This window comes from Meriones unguiculatus, chromosome 14, assembly GCF_030254825.1.
Source record: "Meriones unguiculatus strain TT.TT164.6M chromosome 14, Bangor_MerUng_6.1, whole genome shotgun sequence".
Classification (NCBI taxonomy): domain Eukaryota; kingdom Metazoa; phylum Chordata; class Mammalia; order Rodentia; family Muridae; genus Meriones; species Meriones unguiculatus.
The window spans coordinates 54,160,503-54,183,511 of NC_083361.1; the positions used below are offsets into that span (position 1 = coordinate 54,160,503).

Below are 23,009 nucleotides of genomic sequence, written 5' to 3' on the forward strand. Positions count from 1 at the left end.
AAGCGGAGTTCCAATTGCCCCACATCTTCTCTGACACTTGCCATTAAGGTTTTCATTTGCGCCATCTTAATAGGTATGTGATAATAGCACACACCTGTTTTCATTTGCAATTCTTAACAGTGAATGTTGAGTCCTCCGTTGCTGTCTATCTATCTTCTTCCATGAGATGTCTGCTAAGATCTACTTCCCATTTTAAAGTAGGAAATTGGAGTTTGTTTTATTGGTGAGTTTTGAGTTCTTTGTATATTTTGGAGGACAGTCCCCTATCAGGTAAGTCTTTTGCAAGTATTTCTACCAGTCTCAGGCTTAATGTTTTCCCCATACCCTTCTTTATTTTTGGGGACAAGGTCTCAATGTAGCCCTGGTTAGGTTGGAACTCTATATATAGACCAGGTTGACCTTGAACTCACAGAGATCTGCCTGCATCTACCTCCTGAGGGCTGGGACTAACAGTGTGTGCTACCTACCATGCCTGGAAAGCCCTCGTTCTCTTGACAGTGTCTTTTGATGAGCCTACATTTTTAATTTCAACGAAGCTCGTTTTATCCATTGTTCCACCACATGTGTTTCATTAGCTGTGTCTTTATTGTTACTTTAAAAAGACGTCACCACTGAAGGTTTTCTAAAATTTCCCCATGTAACCCAATTTTGCATCTTATAGTTGGATCTGTGCTCCATTTTGAGTTACTTTTATGAAAGGGTTACATTCTGTGTCTAGCTTCATTTTCTCCCGTGTTTGCCCAGATCCCCCAGCCGCATTTGCTGAAGGCTCTCTTCTGTTGTATTGATCTGAACCCTTTGTCAGAGATCATTTAACTGAACTGTGTGGTTCTAATTCTGTTTACCATATATTATTTTACCAGAATTACCATGTCTTGATTCTTGTAGCATTATAGCAAGTCTTGAAGAGTACTATTGTCAATCCTCCAACTTTTTTCTCTTTTAGTATTGTGCCGGCTAATTTTGGGGTGTTTTGGATCTCCAAATAGCTTTCAAAACAACTTCCTGGAATTTTGGTTGGGACTGCATTGAATCTAGAGATTAAGTGAGAAAGACCTGACATTGAACAATATGAAGTCTGCCTATCCATTGACATGGAACATTTTCAATATTTTGGTTCTTTAATTGTTCATCAGTGTTTTATAGTTTTATAATATAAAAATTGCAAATATTTTGTTATAGCACAGTATTTTATTTTGGGGTAGCAATGTTGACATTGTGTTTCTAATTTTTAGTTTTAATTGTTAATTGCTGTTAGTGGAAAGAAATTGACTGTTTTTTTAATTCATTTTTTATATTAATTACAGTTTATTCACTTTGTATCCCAGCTGTAGCCACCTCCCTCATTCCCTCCCTCAGAAATTGACTGTTGTATAAACTGAGTTCCTCATTGTACAATATCCCATGTAAACAACCATGTCATGTATAAAGTAGTATATTTATAATTCCCTTGTGTCATTTATTAGACAAGTAAAGAGTTTTTTGGAAAAAAAAAGGTTTTTTTTTGTTGTTGTTTTGTTTTTTTCTGGGAACTGAATCAACTAGAACCTAAATGTTTGACTTTCTAGTCTCCAGAATATTAGAAATTTTAATTTCTGAGCTTTTTAAAGACTTTTTTTCTACACTAACAAGATATTTACTTATAGAATCATGTTGACGATTTATGTAAGTAAGTGTAAGAAGGTAGGTGTAAGCAGCTACTTGTAAAAATCTACCTTCTCTTTTAAATGCCTGGCAAAAATTTAAAACTATGCTAAATATTTTCTAAAATTTGCATGACAATGCATCAAATTTTATACTTAGTATAGTTCACTAGATTTTATTGTAAAGGCCTTGAATTTTTAAAACGTGTCTTGAAAACTGATGGTATTGTAATACTGGTAGATGTTACATATTCCGGTTTCATGTATGAATGAGTAGAATTCAAAATGGCTTTTCTGGTGAATTGCCCTGTCACTGTCCTTCTAAAGCCCATCTGAATTTTCTGTAGGCCAAGAAGTGGAATTGATTCCTGGATGAAATGGCCTAAGGTATTTTATGGCAGCCGGAGACAACTTCTCCGGCACACTTGATAACGATTTCTAGTCTTTAAATTTTGCTGTTTTGTAGCCAAAGATGTGGTCTGCTTTGGTGAATGCCCCTTTTGTATATTCTGCTGTTGGTTGAAGTAATGTGTGGAGGGCTGTTAGATCATGGATGGCACCACTCGGTTCAATTGAATCCTTTCTTCCTGTTAGACCTTTCAACAGCAGACTGTGGTGTTGAAGACCTAGTTATAGCTGTGAAGTTATCTGTCTTCTCTTGTGGTCCTGTTAGCTTTTCCCTCATGTGTTTTTTTTCACGTGTGTGTGTGATGTGTTTGCATGTATGTGTATGTTCATGTACATGGATGCGTGTGTATTTAGGCACACATGCACATGTGTGGGAGCAAATGTGGAGGCTTGAGGTTGACCTCAAGCATCTTCCTTGATTGCTCTCCACTTGATATTTTGGGGTTCTCTATCTGAACCTGGAGCCCGCCGATCATTTACAGCTAGTCTAGCTACACAGCTTACCCCGAGTGTACTCTGTCTGTGCTGTTCAAGTCCTGGGACTATAGGCAGATGCCTGCACACACAACTTTTACTTGGTTGTCTAACTCTGGTCCTCACACTTGTGCAGCGAGCACTCAGCACACAGAGCCATCTCCACAGCCCTCCTGCCTCATACATTTTGATACTCTTTAATGATGCACATTCACAGGAAGGGTTTTGATATCTTCCTTGAGAACTGACTACAACACCTGACATGGGCTGTATCTTTTAATTAGCTTACTTAAGCAAGCCACGTTACAGTGATTATTGATAAATCTATATTAATGCTTCTTTTATAAGCAACCATTTTATTATCTCTTTCTTTCTTTGGACGCAGTCTTGCTCTGTGTCCAGACTGGCCTAGAGCTTGCTATATAGCTCAGACTGGTTCTGCGCGCACAGTCCCCCTGCCTCCGTTGCCCAAGTACGAAGGTCACAGGCATTCACCATCACAACTTTCGAATTACCTTTATGCTTTTTCCTGTTGATTTCTGCTCACTGATTTCTGCCTTCTCTAGTTTTAATTATTTCATAAGGCTCTCTCTTAACATATCTATGATGATCGTTAAGAGGTGTGTGTGTGTGTGTGTGTGTGTGTGTGTGTGTGTGTGTGTATGTGAACTACCTCACAAATAACATCACGTTGACCCTTAGGTAACATGTACTTTTGCTTTTCTTTCTTTTCCTCCCCCCCCCACACTTTTTTTTTTTTTTTTTTTTTTTTTTTTGGTCAGTGTTTCATAGGCCACTCTGGTCTGGAATTCACTATGTAGCCAGGGCTAGCCTTTAACCTGTGCTTCTCCTGTCCTTACCTCCTGAGTGTCAGGATTAAGGGTGTATGCTTCTACACTTGGCAACCCAGTTCCATCTTACAGACTCTAATTCCAGTCCCCCTCCCGTCACTCACAGCATTAGTCACTTTACTTATCCATAAGACATTACTACCTAGATTTGTTTATTTTAAACAACATTTGTTTATTTTAAAGAAATCTCTCAGCTACACAAATTAAAGATGAGAAAAATAAAATATTTTTGAGACAACGTCTCATATGTCCCAGGCTGGCCTCAAACTCTCTGTGCAGCTGAGAATGACTGTGATTCTCTTGTGGGTTTCTTTACCACATTCTGATGACAGATAAACACTTTTCTCCCACTTTATACGGTCACAGAGGCTGAATCCAGGGCTCCATACAAGCAGCCTACCAACAAAACTGCATTTCAAGACCTTCATTATTTTAAAATTTATTTTTTTTGCTTTTGAAACAAGGTCTCTCTATGTAGCCCATGGCTTGGCTGGAACTCTCTATGTATCCCAGGTTGGCTTCAGACTCACAGAAATCCACCTGCCTCTGTCTTTTCAGTGCAGGAGTTAAAGGTATGTGCCACCACACCTAGTTCTCTTTGGTGAGTTTTTTTTTTAACCAACAATAATATAGCACATGATTTAGAAATTACAAAGAATATTCATAATGTACAGAAAAAATTCTCCTGTCCATCCTTGAGTCCCACGAGGTAGTATATTTCCTAATATCTTTTCTGCACATAAATAATGTATATTTGTACTATTTCATATTGTTTTTCTTTTTTTACAGACTGTAAAACCTCCTGTTTTCATCCATACTTATCAATGCTGCATAACCTTCCCAAAAGAGCACTGCATCACTCCTTTCATGCACATGTCCCAGAGACGTGGACTCCACCTTCAGAGCTGGAAGTGGGTGGTCAGAGGGCCGCCCATTCTTTGGCTAGACATAGTTGAAAAGTGGGCAGGAGGTCCAGTTCAGGACATGGAGCCAGCGGAGCTGTTTTCTGGGTCTCTATGAGAGTCTTTTTCCTCGGATAGAGCTGTGTGGGAGCCTCAGACCATCTCTAAACATGGTTGTGTGGCACAGTAAAGATGAAGCAGATAGGAGAAACTGAAGGGCTTGGATTAAACCAACCTCAAGACCTGAGTTAGTGTCGTTTTTGAAAGCATGAGAGGCGAGGGACACTCCCTTTCAATAGCCTGGGGTGAGGTCAAGAGGCACCGAAGTGGGAACTGCTGCACCTGATGTGCATGTACTACGCCTGGACAGGCATTTCCTCCACATCACAAGCCAAGCCAGTGTATCAGCTCTCTGCTACATGGCCGTTCACAGTTTGAAACGCTCTCCCGCGTTTATTTGAGAAGAACTTGTAAGATGGGGCACAGGGCCACCCCCACACAAATTTGGAAAGGAAGGTGTGGACAGGAAGGTGCGTGTGGTATGAGGACAGAGGAAAGCCTTTTGTGGTATGAGAACAGCTGTACCCGTTATACGTGAGAGGAACGACTGGGCCCTCATTCCACATCAAGATTACCTTCCTTAGCTGGGCATGGTGGCAGACACCCCCAACCTCAGCATAGCCAGACCACATCTCAGACACAGAAATAAAACGAAGCATCACTCACATTTTTTTACTGCTACCCAATAGTGCCTGGCAGATGCTCCTTAAAGGAGAAGAGGTTTATTTTGGCTCACAGTTTCATCCCATCATGACATCCCATCATGGCATGGTGGCCACAGAAGCACAAAGCAGCAATTCCTCACACCTTGGCAGATGGAACAGCGGAGAGCCTGGGCCAGAAGCAGACAGAACCTTCAAGGCCCGCCCCTAGTGACACATCTCAGCCAGCCACGCCTCCCCTCCCAGAGGTTCTAACAGCTGCTCAACACAGCAACACCAGCTGGGACAAGTGTTCAGACATGTGGAATTTGGGGGACATTTCACATCCCAACTTTCCCCTAAATCCTAGGACACGTGGGTTGGGACTTTTGCACCCACAAACACCATTTGGCACCAGACTAGCCTTTAGGAACAGCAGGGCTGGATAGTTCTGAAAATTCTGGGACATGGGGAGGTGGGGAACGCCCCAAAAGGACCCACTGTGGTTGCCAAGGCGTTGGCAGCGCCCATGATGCAGCCTCCAACCATGGGTCATTACGCCCTCAAGCTTTAGTAGTCCAGGTGTCAGTGGGCCAGCCCCTGATGCAGATTGTGCTGAGGGAGGATACGGTCCCTGTTACTCAATAGTAGAGTTGTCATGTGTCTTTGTTTTGATGCTGTACTGAATGCCATAGGCAGGGGTACCTCTAAGATTCTTTTTATAGCTCAGGAGATGGAGAAGACAAGAGCATAGCAGCAGCATCTGCTAGGAGCTTGCTGGGGGTCTTTCTGCTGCATTGTGACATAGCGGAGGGTGTCACATGGTGAAAGAGCAGGCATGTAGCACAGTATGTCTTCTTCCTGGCTTTCAAGGCACAAACAAGTCTCTGGGGTGCTCTATTCATGTCCTCAACTGAATGCTAGTCACCTCCCAGGGGCCTCACTACTAAGTACATCAACACGCGATTTGGGGAGGTTGTGTTTTTAACACACAAACTTCCAGAGAATGCACTCAAACCATTGCCAAGTGCTGGGCTGCACCCCGCCTCTCAGCCTCCACCACCAACCTTCCCACAGCCTCCGGGGTGGGGGTGGGGGGGTGCCCTCTCCAGGGAGGCAGGTTGGTAAAAACTGTGCCTACCCTTCAGCCACCTTTTCTTGCTGAGTATGTTTTCTTCCTGCTGTTTCTTTTAATGCTTCAATTTATCTAAAAAGAGTTCAATCCAAAAGGTGAGACTAGAGTCGCCGATAGGGTCTGGAAGCTGATCTCAATCTACAGTGGAGAAAAACAACAACAATAACAACAACGTGTGAACAATAACAATCTTGGTTTAAAAACGGACCTGCCGAGCCTCAGCTGGGTTTACTGTACGTGTGTCGTTTGGATGTGAGGTGGTCATACGCTGTACACACCCCTTTTGTGTCTACATCAGACTGGGCGAACCACAGTGGCATGGCTGCCTTTTGTTTTTTTAAACTCTGGGTTCATTTTTAGATCCTAAAGCACAAACTGGAATCCAGGAAGTGTGAATTTGCTTGAACTAACCTGAAAAAGGGTTTTCTCAGCCTCTTCCAAACGAAGCTGCAGAATTCACAACAGTTTTAATTATAACACACTAAATAAATACACTAAGCACACTTTGCTCTGAGGTCGTGGTCTCTATTTTTGTCTCCAATGTTCTGAGTGGGTTATTGGGTGGCTGAACATTAACAGCTTCCGTGTCACTGCACTGCATTGTCTCTGCCAAAAAAAAAAAAAAAAAAAAACCATTTGGACAGGCAGGAAAATGGGGCAAAAATGTTTTAAAAGTTCTTTTCGAAGAAATTGTTTCTCCAAGCCAACCGTGGTGGTTCACACTTGTAATCCCAGCACTCAGGAAGCAGAGGCAGGAGGATCACAAGTGTAAGGTCAGCCTGAGCTACATACTAAGACATTGTCTCAAACAACAAAACAGAAAAACCATTACTATTATCTCAATGACAACGAAAACATGGTCCTTAAATAAACCTAAGTTATTGTTTTGCTGAATTTCAAAAGGAAATTTGAAATTTTGGAGAAGGAGAATATCCCCTTTTTACTCAATGTTTTCCAGGGCCTGGAAGTTTAAGCCATGAAGATAAAGGTCACCACACTTGTTGCCACAACTGTTTGTGGTGTGTGAGCAGAAAACCCCCACTGTAGTTAGCTAGAGGATGAGGACAGGCCTTTTTGCTGCCCTGTGTTGCCTGCTGTTGACCTCACTTCTCTGCAACCCTCCAGGAAGGTTCTGTCAGAGCACTTTGTGTCTCTTCCTGTGCACACTGTAGAAACAGTTTTTCAGGATGAGCCTAAGAGAGGGTGGAGACAGGGGTGGAAAATCTGATGCCGGGACAAGAGAACAGGCATTGACGGGTCTGCTCATTTAATTTTCAAAGCGCTCCATACTACAGATGAGGAAACTGGGATTTATGGCAGTGAAGAGCTGAAGCCCACCCTTGAGTGAGTAGACAGAGGTCATTGAATTTCCGTCCTGTTTATGTCAACGCTATAATTTATATCATGATCAAGTCTAAATCAAAGAACTGTTCCTTGCGGTTCATTCAAAAACAGGTCTAAAACTACAGTCAGGTGCAGCTTAACAGTGCTCATGATGCACCAATAAGATCATCTCACCAAGGGCAGAGGTGATGGCTCAGTGAATAAAATGATTGCTTTAAAAGCATGATGACCTGAGTTCAGGCCCAACAAATAGTCCATACTAAACAAAGTAACACAGCAAACAAAGGAACAAACAAAAACCCAAGTGCTGTGGAACATATATTCCCGGCACAAGTGAGGCAGAGAGAGGTGGGTCCTTGGGCTTACTATCCAGCCTCACCTAATTGGTGAGCTCTAGGCAAGTGAGAAACCTTGTCTGAGAAATAAAAATGAATCACACCCGAGGAGCAACAGCTAAGGCTGACCTCTGGCCTTCACGCACAGGTGCACATCTGTGCGCAGGCACACACACGAACACACATATTCCAGGGCGCGTACACAAAATAGTAAGAGATTCCATCACGTGGTGGTATTGCAGTCATGTGGTTCCTGTATGTACACTCTGTGTTCTTACACGATGAGGAAATCACCCAGCAGCCCATTTCTCGTGACTGCACCTCAAGCACCCTGACTGAAAAGGTTTGCTATTGCTCCCCTTCCCCTCACCACCCTCCGACCGAATCTTCTCCTTGTGGATATTTTCTGTGCTGCAGCTACCCCTGCCACCCCTAGGCATGCTTCCCTGAACCCTGCCTGCCGTCCTGTCCCCAACCCCAGCCAAGATGTCAGAGGATCTAGCAAAACAGTCGGCTAGCTACAAAGCTCAACTCCAGCAAGTAAAAGCTGCTCTGTCTGGAAATGGGGTAGATGAAGATCTGCTGAAACTGAAGAAGGATTTGCAAGAAGTTATAGGATTGACCAAAGACCTTCTGTCAACTCAACCTTCAGAAACTCTTGCAAGTTCAGATAGCCTTGCTTGTGCTCAGCCCACTCATTCATGGAAAGTAGGGGACAGGTGCATGGCAATCTGGAGTGAAGAGGGACAGTGCTGTGAAGCAGAGATTGAGGAGCTAGATGAAGAAAACGGCACTGCTGCAGTCGCCTTTGCTGGTTGTGGCAATGCCGAAGTGGACATCAAGCCTGTAGAGGAAGGAAGGAAGGCAAGAGAGGACAGTGACTACAATCCCAGGTCGAAAAAGAAAGGATTGCCCAGCAGCTTTTTTCCCTTGAATCGTTTCCTGGGCCTATTCGGTCATCTCTAAAACTGGCTCACGTTGTGCTTTTTGTCATTGAATTTGAATTTTATATACTAAAAAAATGGATAAACCATGATTAGGATGAGCTCCCCTTCTCTGGTGTTTTGTTTCGTATTTTTTCCTTTCTTGATTTTTCACTTGTGATAGTGGTACTATATTTGGGATGTGAAGAGTTTACATGGGAAGACAAAAAGCTGATGGATAGCCCTGTATACAACATAGATACAATTTTTGTTTTTTAAAAAAGGCTAAATTAATGAACAAGAGTAGTGAATGTTTCATGATTAGATTTTTTCCTATCTTTCTTGTGCATTAATCTGACCATAATTTCCTGTATATAATGTTTATGTAGCTGAGTTTGTGATTTTTATTAACTAGATCAAGTTACCACCACAGTTATCCCAAGTTGAGTTTATACAAAAACACAGATAGAAAGACAAGGGTCTTCCTGTTACTGCAAAAAGACAACTTTTAGGGTGCGCATTAATTTCAGTTTTTATATGTTTAACTTTAATAAATAAAGTGTTTTTAAAATCTCAAAAAAAGGAAAAGGTTTGTTATTGACTGTACAAGGTGTTTTGTGCAAATATAGTCTTCATTTTGAGTGCTCAGAGTGGACTGGGCTGTGCTTAATGTCCTCTTACACGTTTTAAATTGTAAAACACACCTACAATAACTGAGGCACCTGGACATTCTCCGCCGCCCCGTTCAGTGCTGTTAGCATATTTAGGTCCAGCTTTCTCATCTTGAAAAAGTGAATTCTGTATCCATGTATAACACCTCTCATTTCCCGTCTCTCCTGTCCCTGGCCACAGACATTCTGCTTTCCGCTTCTAGGCGTTTAAGCACTGTAAGTGAGCACACCTGTGTGTTATTTATATGTTGCTGTTCCCAGGCTCACCCGTGTTGGAGCATGTGCTAGGATGTCCTAATGTTGAAGACTGTTTCACTGTATGGGTGGGCAAGTGGTCTTTATGGTACAATGAAAAAGGCAAATGAGAGACCCGCAAGGGGCATGCCAGTAGGCAGCATTCCTTCACGGTCTCTTCCTCAGCTCCTGCCTCGAGGAAGCTTTGAGTTCCTGCCCTGGCTTCCATTCATGACGCTGCAAACCGCAACAGACCTTTCTTTCCGAAGTTGCTTTTGGTGCTAGTGTTTCTTACAGATAGAAAGAGCAAATTAGGACACAAGCCATCTCCCCAGAGTTGATATTTTAAGGGCGAAATACAAAATAGAAGGAATTTCACAGCTAATCAAACCTGAAATCCAGAATCAAATCCTCGCACAGTTTCTCGACTGCTTCCAGCTGTGAGTAGAGACCCCTTTGTGGGGACGTGTCTCATGTCACATATCCTGCATATCAGATATTTACATTAAAATTCACAACAGTAGCAAAATTATGGTTATGAAGTAGCAACAAAAATAATTTTATGGTTGGGGGTCACCACAACATGAGGAATGGTTCTAAAGGGTTGCAGCATTAGGAAGGCTGAGAACCGGTGATCTAAGCTGTTTTTCTTTGCAGGGTTCTGTCTTGGACCTGGAGCTGCCCGCCCAGTTAGGCTAGGAACGCCTTGGCAAAGATACAGGATCTTTCATAGAATGATCAAAAACAACAACACAGACAAAACAAAACAAACAAACAAACCAAACAAGGCATGCTCCCACAACTGCCTGCACCTAGCCATCAGTTCATCAACCCAGGAGAAATATTGTTAACTAAAAGTTACATGGAACCATTATTTTGAACTAACACGCCAAGCTAAAAATAAAGATGGAGTCACACAAAAATTCCCTGTTCTCAAGCTCAGGGTAAGCTCTTTATCTGGCCTTCTAAGAAATCAGGATTAGAGGGAAAGGCAAAATTTCACAAATAGGCCAATTCAATTGCCATGACGATGAAGTTTTTCTGCCTCCATCCTTACACTGAAAATGTAACTGAAAACAACCTGTTATTTATCAGCTACTTTTCTATTATTCTTTTTAAAAGTAACTTCAAAGTGACCAATCCGCTTTTTTTTTTTAATTTTACTTGTTTCTGTTTGTGTTAGCCCTGTTTTCCCATAAAACTAACCTCTAATGCTTAGTTAATTGGGATATTTATCCTTTTTATGTGCTTTAAATTAATTAATCGCCCACTTAACTGTCTAATTAATTGGGGTATGGAAAGTCACACTCAAGACCGTGCTCACAGTCAGCGAGCGCTCCACCACCTAAGTCCACCGCCCTTCTACTTTGTTTATTTTTATCAGCTGAAATGTTTGATCCAGAATGAGAATAACCGCAGTTAATATCTCCAGACTCTCTGCTTGTAATATTGTCTCTTGACATTATACGCACCTCTGGGTTCCGGAGATGGATTCTAAAGATCAATGCCATCTATGATCTGAATGCCTTGGGAGCTCCCCTGGCTCTTGTTTTTGATGCTACAGTGATTAGGAGTTGATGACTATGGCTATTACGATCTGCTGCGATTGCTATGTTGACATAGCCACGGTCCTGAATTCTACTGCAAATTCTTGGCTGTAAGTCTGCTTTTACCTTTCCATTTACTCCTTCAGACTGAGCTTGCCCTTTTATTTCTTGAGGTGTGAACTCTGTATGTAGGAGCCAATAGCGTCCCTTCTTTGCCCAGGCCAGGGTCCCAAGCCTCTCTACCATGACAGTCAATAACTTGTGCTCTCATTTTTCAGAAAGCTCTGATGCCTGTTCTCCTTGGGGGCTGTATTACATGGAATAATGGGATAACCCATACATAGGCTCTTTTTTATTTTTAGTGTCTCAGAGCATTTTTTTTCTGAGCAAAGCAGTATTTGTTAGTCACACGCCTGTGTTGCTCAGTGACATAAACAAATGGCCTCATGATGGATCTTGCCCCTTCCAGCAGAATGGAGGACCAAACTCTCCCACCCTCCCATGGAGAGGCCCTTGTTGGCTGTCACTAATTCCCTTCCTCTGGACCTCTCTATCTAAATTATATGTGTCTGGGGGCAGTGACAAGAGGAACGTGAAATATAGTCTCCCTTTCATTCAGTAACAAATAACCATTTCTTCCATTTTCTTTTTGACTAAAAGATCCGCTGGCTTTGCAGGGGGTCATATTTTCTTCTTGGTTATCTAAAAATCACAAAAGAATATAATATACCTTAGGAAAGGTAGCTTCTTTTCTGGCTTCAGAGATGGCTGAGTGGCTAAGGGCACCAGCTGCTCTTCCATAGGACCTGGGTTTGATTTCCAGCACCTCCATAGCAGCTCACAGCTGTCTATAACTCCAGTCCCATAGGATCTGATGCCCTTTTCTAGTATTGCACACACATGTGGTACACAGACATACATATAGACAAAACATCCATACACATAAAAATAAATTTAAAACATTAATTTTAAAAGGGGAGCTGAGAAGATTTCCAAGTCCTTCACTGTGTTTGAAGTATTTGGGGTTTCTGTTGATATTTCCTGCTTTATAATAAACTTGAATGCATAGTGGACCACAAAGAAAGACCCATTTTACACTCATCTTTGACAAAGAAGCCAAAACCATACAATGGAAAAAAGAGAGCATCTTTAACAAATGGTGCTGGTCTAACTGGATGTCTACATGTAGACAATACTAATAGATCCATACTTATCGCCCTGCACAAAACTAAAGTCCAAGTGGATCAAAGACCTCAACATAAAACCAGACACACTAAATCTGTTAGAAGAAAAAGTGGGGAAGAGCCTAGAACTCATCATTGGCACAGGAGACAACTTCCTGAACAGAGCACCAACATCACAGTCTCTAAGAGCAACCATCAATAAATGGGACCTCATGAAACTGAAAAGCTTCAGTAAAGCAAAGGACACTGTTGTCAGAACAAAATGACAGCCTACAGACTGGGAAAGGATCTTCACCAACCCTACATCTGACAGAGGGCTGATATCCGAAATATATAAAGAACTAAAGAAGTTAAAAGGCAACAAATCAAGTAATCCAATTAAAAAATGGGGTATGGACCTAAACATTCTCTGTGGAGGAATACCAAATGGCAGAGAAACACTTAAAGAGCCGTTTCTTCTCTGAGCGGGCACCACCCTGTGGGCTGGGGCTTATAGCTGGAAACAGAGGAAAAGCGAATGTGTCTCTCCCGGTGCTGTGAGGCACGCCTCTAGTCCTCATGGACATCAGAAGTCCAGGATCTCTGGCAATTCAGCTGAACTTTGGTCTTCACACTGATCACTTCACCATCCACTTCTTTGGTTCTGGGGCCACTGGATCTGGATTCGGTTATGGCTCATGCGTCCTAAAGTTTGTAGCTGCACAAAGCCTGTCGTGGAACCTCCCAGTCTCCATAGTCACATGAGGTGATTCCCACAAATCTCCCTCTGTATCTTAGCGACTTCTATCTGCCCGGAGAACAGGCGGGTTACAGAAATGTATGCACAGCAGAAACTAGGAACGGAATAGAAGGTGAGAATTAAGATGAGAATAGAAGGTGAGAATTAAGGCGTTCAAATGACGGCTGTCCAGGCAGCTCAGTGCGTAAACGTGCTTGTTGTCAACCAGATGACATAGCTGGATGTCTGGGACACACGGGGGTGGGAAGAGAGAACCGACTCCCACGAGTCCTCCTCCGACTTCCATGCAAATTATGACGTGCACACATATATGTACACACATGCGCGCACACATATACATGCATACGCACACGCACTCACGTGCACACACACAAGCCAATAAATAAATGTAATAGTAAAATTTAAAAGAAGGTGAAGTAATGTCCCTCTTTTCATAGTTTGACTTTTTATTTTTCTTACTGAATTCCGGAAGCTCCTCAGTAGTCCTGTGTGGTTCTGTGTCTATGATACCTTGATCACTAGTTCTGTGTGGTTATTAAAGTTAAATATACCAAGCAATTAGCTCCTTGGTTTCAGGAGCCCCACGAGGCTGGTGGCCAGCATAGACCTAGCACACTGCCATCCTGACAGGCAGTTCTCAGGGACGTCATAGACTTTTTTTTTTTTTTTTTTTTTTTTTTCAAATAGGCAACTCCCTTGAGACACCTCCTCCATCCAAGCACATCTTCTAGAATGTTCTTTATACTAACTTCGACCAACATGATTTTGTTGAGCTGAGATATTCTTTTATCATCTGTCAGCTTGCTCTGTGATGTGTGTATTTGGGGCTTCATCTAAGGTGACTCTTCCCTGCCAACGAAAGAGGAGGCTGTGGGGCAGAAGCTCATACACACACGCACACACACCCATACACACTCACACGCACCCCACAGTCAGGTTGATCGCATGGTTGATAAAGTGCTTGCTTGCTGAGTTTGGTCCCCAGAAGCCATGTGAAAGAAAACATAGGTTATCCCTGTGCAGGAGCGTGGGTGGATCCCTGTGACCTACAGCCAGCCAGCCTAGCTTACCTGGCCAGTTCTAGCCCTGTGAGAGACCCTGTCTCAGAAAACAAGGCGAATGCTCCATGAATGTGTGTGTGTGTGTGTGTGTGTGTGTGTGTGTGTGTGTGTTGAATATTCTCCTCTCGTTAAGGCACAGTACAGGCATGGTGGTATATACCTGTAATTCTGACACTCGGGAGGCTAATGCATGAGGGTCACCATATGTTTAAGGCCAGCACTGTGTACATAGGGGGGAGACATAGGGCAGCATAAATGTACAAGATATGTGAATGTGGGAATGAGATTCCAGGTGCCAGGGGTGAGTTCAAATCCACCCCGTGTAGCTGTTCAACCACAGCAATGCTCAGCAAAGCTTCTTCTCTAAAGTGCTTTGACTCTGAAGCCTACTAATGAATGCAGGATGTTGCCATGGTAATGGTTACTTTTAGTACTTTTTATAGATTAAAGTGTTACACCCTGGAATCTATTCACGTAAAAGCCTGAGTTTCAAGACACCTCAGTATTTCCTTTAATGTAGCTATTTCATGGAATCACATTGGACCTAATTGATCGGCATTTGTGTTTAGTACAGACATGCACTGTGACCAAAAACTTAGAATTTTCATTAAGCAGTATTCATAAAGTACAAGTTAAGCTTACTTACCCATTTAAATGTATAATACTTGAGGATACAACACAAATATAAATGTCTTTCAAGAGTGTGCGTGTATCTCTTTGTTTTCTAGCCAGGACCAAATTTCCGGTTCTTGTGAAGACTCAAAAGATTTGGAGAACACAGGGCCTCCAGATCAGAACAGGAGAGGTCAGTGCTTGGACTGGAGTATTAGCTTTAACCTTTATCAGCTGTGGAGCCTTGAGCTGTAGTGTTCCCAACTGTCGACTGGGGATTATTGTATCAACTTTGCATGCAGCTATAGAGACTGAGTTTATCTTCATGACATGCCCTCGGTAGTGCAAAAGGACTTAACGACCTCAACTCAATACTTAAGATGGAAAGAATGGGATAGGATATATCAAGTTCCCAAATGCTAAGGAGAGATAATAGTTAGGGATTGGTGGGTGTGAGGTCTCTGCGATGGACAGAGAAGGACAAAGGAGAAGGGTTCATCTCGGGAAGTGGCTCTAGAACAAGGCGCCATGGAGTAGAGGAGTGAGGACTGGTCGTGGGGAAGAATGACAGCCGCTGGGGTGAGAGGTCAAAGGGCAAGTATTCTCTACACCACAGAGAATGACCTGTGATGAGTGTTACAGAAGGAAGCCTAAAAGCCGTGTGGAGACAAACATGACGACCAAATGTGTGATGGGCTGAGAGCAGGACATGAACCCGGGCAAGGAGGAGGAGCAGAAGAGGAAGATGTGAATTTCTGGGTCACAAAGAGGAACCCTCCTCACGGAGTGTGCGGATTGGCTATAGTGGAAGTTGAAGACATGGAAGGAGCCAGAACTGTCTGGGAGACCCAGGTCTCCTGATGAGCAATCATTTGAAACAACAGCAGAGGTAATGATAATATGTAGTCTGGTTATGTAACAGTTGTCCCTTTTCTTTTGTTTTTGTTTTTCTTAGGTGAAGTCTTACGCTCTCGCCCAAGCTGGCTTTGAACTGATAGCACCCTCCCTATTCAGCTCCTCAGGTGCTCGGATTATAGGTGTGAGCCACTATACCTGGCTTTTAAGAAAAAATTTTCAAAATATATTCAGGAATATTAACCCATTTTTACACTTTCCACTTTGTTGAAAACAGAAAGAGATTATACCTAGGAAACTAATAGGTTTCCGACTTTATCTTATAAAAAAATAATAAGTGGTTCCCTTCTCCCATGTGCTCCCACTCTGTAATCAAGGGCAGTTTTTGTCAGTCAGTTCTTTTGACACCATAAGAAAATTTTTTTTTCTAGAAAATGGACATCAGCTGGAGGGGTTCGTTAAAGTTCTCAAGAAAGGCCTGATGGTCCTGGTGGTGGACTCTTTTATGATACAGATGTGCAACGAAATTAAATGAATAGGCCTTGCCTATGGCCAGGACAGAATGCTTCCTAACTCATGTCTCCAGCTTGCTCTCTTCCTGGAGAATTCCTGTGTCTCCGATGGCCATGAGTTGTGGTTCTGGAAGCCACGTTCTTACCCCAAACTTACCTACATCTGAACCCGTCATTGGAGTCCTAAATAATCTCATCCTGATGTTGTCTTTTGGCCCAAGACATTTCTACTTCCCACATCACCTAGCAGAGCAGCCAGCTTCTAATGTGATCCCCAACTCCTGATATTTATGCCATGGATAGAGCCCCCTCTTTGTATGTGTGAGATGAATCCAATGACTGGATTTCAATCAATACAATCCAGCAATGGTGATGGGTATCAATTCTGAGACTAGTCTATGAAAGAATGTTTTTTTCCATCTTCTTCATATATTCTTTTTCTGACTCTTCTCACATGCTTGTGATAAAGCAAGCTGGAGAAACCCACTTGGCAAGAAGCTGAGGGCAGCCTCCAGCCACCGCTAATGGAGCAAGACCCTTAGCCTAGAGTCTCACAGAACTGAATGCCTCCAGCAAGCACGTGGTTGAGCTTAGAGGCAGATCCTCCTCCAGCTGAACCTTCCGCTGACATCACAGCCTGTCTGATTGTCTGACACTGACTGTAGCCTTCCAAGAAACCTGGAGTTGGATACACAAGTAAGCCATGTCCAGGTACGCTGCCCACAGACACTGTGACTTGTTTCTGGTGTCACTGTTTGTATTACGAGTTTGCTATGAATCAGCAGATGACAGATACATCATCCCACACTTACATCCTAACCACCTACTAGCCATTGTCTCCTGTGCTTCCTGGTAGCACCTGGATTTACACCCTTCTGGAATCTGAGGGAGGGTAGTGGGCTGCTTGGGGAGAAGCCCATTGTTCATGCCTCCAGAAGGCCTTTCCTCTGCAAGACAACTGCTTCCCTAGTCTGATCTTGATCCCGAGTTCTTCTGGCAGTGAACACTCCTCTCAGTCTTCTGCCTTGCATTTCTGGTGCTCCCAAACTCGGCTTAGGGCCACATGGTCCTCTGTGTGCCTGACCTGGATCCCTGTGCCAGAGCCCAATTGCTGCATTTCTCAGCCAACCTGGTCAGCAGAGCTGTGAGGTTTGTTTGTTTTTGGATGTTGTTGCTTTTGTTTTTCCTTTCTAATTACAGCTGTATTCCATGGCTGAGCTACATGTTTGACTTTGCATTGTACCCACACAAATTACAATAGTTTTGGCAACCCATCCCTGCACGATGGTCAGATTCCATCCACCAGCAGTGTAAGGCCTGGAGAGTTAACAAAGCAATGCTGACTCCTAGCATCAGCTCTGGTCCATGGCTCCTTGATTGCACCCCTTGATCTTTCACTTCAGTTCTGCCACCTCAAGGGGTCAGAAACCATTTCAAATGCATGTGTCAAGTTCTGAGCTCATCTTCCTATCTTTCCAGGGGGCCTGGGATGGAACTTGGCAGATGTGCTTGGTCCTCGGAGGGAGATGTGAATATATCAGCTCTGGGCAGGATTGCCAACTGGCACCACCACTCAGTAGCACAGCGGTGACTCGTGAGAACAGCAAGAAGTAGGATGTGGGGCTGAGAATTTGTTCCCAGGCTCTCGCCAGCAATTAGGAAGCAGGCCATTGACGTGGGGCCAAGAAAATAGAGCAAAACTCCCGTTTCCTGGCTCCCGAGGGCTTCCACACACACTCACGCCAACCTGCTTGCTCAGTGAGTCCCTTGCCTCCATCCCTCTGCTCCCATGATTGCTTTCTGTGGACACTAATGTGAGGTGATGGCTAGGCACGGTTATTTCAGCTTCAGAACAAGGCTTACTGCCCAAGGCCAGGTTGGACTTAGACAAACAGAGCTGCTGTAGCCTCTGGGCAGGATCGTTACCTCCTCCAAAAGACTGAACCATAACAAGCCCAACTGCAGTTATTTCAGGCTCTGAAACACTGTCTGCCTGAACATCTGTGCATGAGAGCCCAACTCCCTGGGATGCCTCCGCCTGGACTGCTTCGGTGCTCCTGCCTGTGTGGCTGCGCCACAGCGCACTGTTGGAGGTTAGTCTGATGCGTGTTATTAGCCCTCAAGATCTGAGTACGTCTATACGTCTAGCCTTGTTGTGTAAACTTACCTGATTGGCTAATTAAATGACCTACCTGGGTAGGGTAGAATTCGGTTGGTGGGCTAAAGTTCCTGGGCTTTTGGGTTCAAGAGAGAATCACGGAAAAGAGACAGACACTGATGGGGAAGAGAGGAAGGAGGATACCGCGATGGTTTAGCCTGGAGAAGAAACCTCATGGGACCGGGAGGAAGGACTCCAATTATGGTGTAAAGAGGCCCAGATGAAAAACAAAAGCGAGTATTTATAAGATTATGGATGGAAGATAGGATGGTTAAGGAGGATGGCATTGGATGGGGGCTGGGAGATGGATGGTGAGGTGATTCAGACACCTGGGTAGGAATATCTGCCCAGCCCAAGGTAAATAAGGCAATTATAAAATCTAACAGGTGTCTGTGTCTTATTATTTGTGATAGTAGGTTAGATAATACCACCGCAATAATTTTAGGACTAACAGTAAACTTTATATAGTCCGACACTCTGTTTTTCATGACAGCAGTGCACTGATGAACTCTATTCTGACTTTGTGTCTTGGTAAATCCTTTGATATCCCACATCTCTGGCCTGTCACCACTACTTCCTGACACAACTTTTTGGGGCCCATATGTGGACTTCTCTTCTGCATGTGCTCCCCTCCTACTAGTGATCTTTGGTCAGTCATCCTGTGGGCAACTAAAAGTCCCTAGCTGGGGCTGCTCCCCAGACACATGTAAAGGCCTCCATACTGTCCAAAGGCCTCCAAGTTGTGACCCTGGACCACCATTATCCGTCAGGATTTTTTTGGCATTTTGTGGAAAACCTTATTACCTATTCATAACTAGCAGACCCTGGCCAAGGCTACACTCTTGGAGGATGGGAAAGCAGTGGAAAAGGTAGACAACCTTTACAGCCCATAATGCTTGTAGGGGGTACTCTGGCAATGGCATGGCTGGCAGCAGCTCATCCAAGATGAGCTCACATGTCTTTCAAAGACCCCTCTCTCCTTCCCCCTTCAGGAGATTTGCTGCCATGGCACCTTAGAATAGAATGGCATGTGTGTCTTCTATTCCCTCTTCCATCCAGACTTCCATACTATTATTTATGTGAACTCACTCCCAACAGTGGCAGCTGACCTAGGGATGACCTTCCCTTGCTTTCTCAAACCTTGCTTTTCTGTCTCATCTCTCAGTTGCTATTTTGGAGCAAGCCCTCTGTTCCTGACATCTCTGCTGGGGAACCCACCCTCCATGGAGTCAGTGAGCCTCTCCTTCCCTCACATAAATTCATACTAAACCCTTGGATAATTTGACCTTGCGCTGATAGGTAGTTATGGCCCTGTAGACGATTTGGCTTTGTGCTAATATCCTTGCACTTGGAGAAGCTCTTTCTCCTTATGAAGGGTGCCTCCAGATCCTTATGTATAGTAAGAGTGGTTCACCACTTACCAAGGGACATCTGTGGGAAGGTTCTTCAGTAGTCTTGTTGTGGGACTGACATCCTCTTTCCCTTCTGACTTCTTTAACAAGTTCAAGCCACAGTTATTTAATTGTCCTGTGTGACGTCACCAGGCTATAACTTGAAGAGCAATAGCAGATTTGGCCCCTCCACGGCACACCGAGTCTGCAGTTTTCCCTTGTCTGTTACAACCTCAGTTAAGTCCTCTAAAGTCCCTTGTGTTCAGGTCTTCATGGCACTGTCCCCAGATTCTGCCTTGCATGAGAGATGCTGCATGTGCCTTGCCACACTTGGAAGATCAGTGTCCAATCTAGGTGTCCTTGATAACCCTCCTGGGGTTTCTTTTTCTCTTGCCCTGAAGCCAGGGCTCCTGTTCCCAGGGACAGCCCCAACCATTTCAGTCCCTCTACCTTACCTCCAACATGCACGCACGCGCACGTGCACACGCACACACACCATGCACATACACACAATACAGAGGGGGTGGGAGGGAGGAAGGAGGAAGAGGGGAGAGAGAGAAAGAGAGAAAGAGGAAGCGCTTATTAGGGACAGCCCAAACTAAACCTCAAATATCTCTTTCACCTTCATTAAATGGCCACTTGGGAAACTTGAACCATCAGGGTACATGAACCACTTCCTATGTCTGACCTGTCACAGACTGAGACAAAATTGGGCTCTTGGTCTCTTCCATTTCATTAGGTTAATCTCCCTTGACCTTACCTGGCAGGAGAGTTTGTGTTTTTTGTTGTTGTTTTTTTACTTTTTAAATTTTTATTTATATTTTTATAAATAACAGTTTATTCACTTTATATCCCCACTGAAGCCCCCTCCCTCATCCCCTCCCAAACTCACCCTCCCTTCCTTATTTCCTCCCAAATCCCTCCCCAAGTGTACTGATAGGGGAGATCCTCCTCCCCTTCTCTGTGACCTATCAGGTCTCATCAGGACTGGCTGCATTGTCCTCCTCTGTGGCCTGATAAGGCTGCTCCTCCATCAGAGGGAGGTGATAAAAAAGCCAGCCACTGAGTCCATGTCAGAGACAGTTTCTGTTCCCATTACTAGGGAACCCACTTGGAGACTGAGCTACCAAGGGCTATATCTGTGTAGGGGTTCTAGGTTATTTCCATGAATGGTCCTTGGTTGAAGTATCAGTCTCAGAAAAGACCCCTTTCTCAGACAATTAGGAATTGTCTACCTCAAAATCCAGCTATCCCACTCCTAGGCATATATCCAAACCATGCTTAAGTATACAAGGACATTTGTTCAACCATGTTTGTAGCAGCTTTATTTGTTATAACCAGAAGCTGGAAACAACCCAGATGTCCCTCATTTGAGGAATAGATACAGAAATTGTGATTCATTTACATAATCAAATACTACTCAGCAATTAAAAACAAGGAAATCATGAAATTTGCAGGCAAATGGTGGAACTAGAAAAGATCATCCTGAGTGAGGTATCCCAGAAGCAGAAAGACACACATGGTATATACTCAGTTGTAAGTGGATATTAGACATATAAGATAGGATAAATATACTAAAATCTGTACACCTAAAGAAGCTAAGCAAGGAGGAGGACCTGGGTAAGATGATCAATCCTCACTCAGAAAGGCAAAGGGGATGAACATCGGAAGAGGGAGAAAACAGGAAACAGGACAGGAGCCTACCACAGAGGGCCTCTAAGAGACTCTACCCAGCAGGGTAGCAAAGCAGATGTTGAGGGTCATAACCAAACTTTGGGCAGAGTGCATGGAATCTTATGAAAGAAGGGGGAGATAGGAAGACCTGGAGGGGACAGGAGCTCCACAAGGAGAGCAACAGATTTTGTGTTATTTTAACTATCAGCTATATATTGGAGGGATAATCTTACATAGGGGCATTGGCACAAAGAAGGGCCAATGAAGCCTATGCCTATGACCCAGAAAGGCCGGTTGTGGTGCTGATGCAGCCTGGATGGGAAACTAAGAGGTCATATCAGATGCTAAATGCTGCTGATAAGGGCTACCATGGCCACACGACTACTTGCCTAATAGAGGGAATGAGAAAGGCCATCGTCAAGCCTGCTGTCTTTCAGTCCAGGCTGACTGAAGTCATACATAAATATAACCTGGTCCCCAAGAGCCAACAGGGCTCTTAGCTATTTGTTACACTAACCAGGCCTTTCTCAACATCAGGCAAAACATAAAAAATTTAGAAAAAGGGCTCCAAACTCTGTTTGCTATCTTTAGACACAACTCCCATGGTCTGTAATAGAGAAGGAGTCAGGACCACCAGAGGGGCCAAGCAGCCAGCAGCCAGCAGCCAGCAGTCAGCAGCAGCATGATGAAGACAAACGATGTATCCCCTACACAGTGGTTACTGTTATTTCATTCCACCCATCCCGGGACCACCCAGACCCTCATCCACACAGCTCAAAACAGCCTCCTTCTTCAGAGAGGCCACCTTTCAACCCGTTTATGCAGTGGCAATTGGGGACACATGACTTGCCATTACCCACTGCCAGCACATGCCCCAACTGAAAGTGGAACTGTCTGTCTCCCTGGTGAGAGACTGAACGGTCTGTTCCCAGGGGTCCCATGCGATGAAACTCACTAAGGACCTGACTCTGTTCATAGACCATTAAGAGTCCATCAGAGAAGATCCATCCCTTGAGGGCTGATGGGCCCCAGGGCTTGGCAGGTGACATACTTCCTATATTTTTAAATAAGCCTCTGTTGACTTTAGGTTTGGAACACCTCAAAGTGCTCTTTCTAGTTAACACGGCTGCCAGCTAGTCTTCCTTGATAGATTTTCCAGTTCCAAACTCTCAGTCCCTAAGTCTTCTCACTAAGATTGATGGCAGACCAAAATCTGGCTGGTTAATCTTTTCTGAGGATATGCGGGAGGAAACAACATTTTTTTTTTCACTTCTTTCCCTGTCTGGCCAAATTGCCCAATTTCTCTACTAGAGAGAGATGTCATGTCAAAATTACAGGTTAACTTACTTCTGCACAACCCTCCAATATTTTGACATCTCTCCTACTTCCCCAGACCTTCCACAACCCTCAGGTAGAGACCATTCCATCAGCCGCATATACATCGATAGAACTTACAGGATGATCCAGAAACTAAGAGTCATGAACAAGATGGAAGTTCCAGTTCACCCAATGGTTCTAATCCCTCTACCCCCTGAAATGACAGCTCCTTCTTTTCCCATATCTCTCACCTCTGATGTTCTATGAAATTGTGTTTTCTACTCGATACTGGCTTACACGCCCTGATTGCCTTATACACTTTCTCCTGGACTGACCCT

General features: G+C 43.9%; 1 protein-coding gene across 1 annotated transcript; it reads left to right on the forward strand.

Moving 5' to 3' along the window:
* The first annotated feature begins 8,279 nt into the window (after positions 1-8,279).
* On the forward strand, positions 8,280-8,759 carry LOC110546435 (survival of motor neuron-related-splicing factor 30-like). The gene has a single exon (XM_060366215.1). It carries the CDS (start codon positions 8,280-8,282, stop codon positions 8,757-8,759), a length of 480 nt encoding a protein of 159 aa, XP_060222198.1.
* The last annotated feature ends 14,250 nt before the right edge of the window (positions 8,760-23,009 follow it).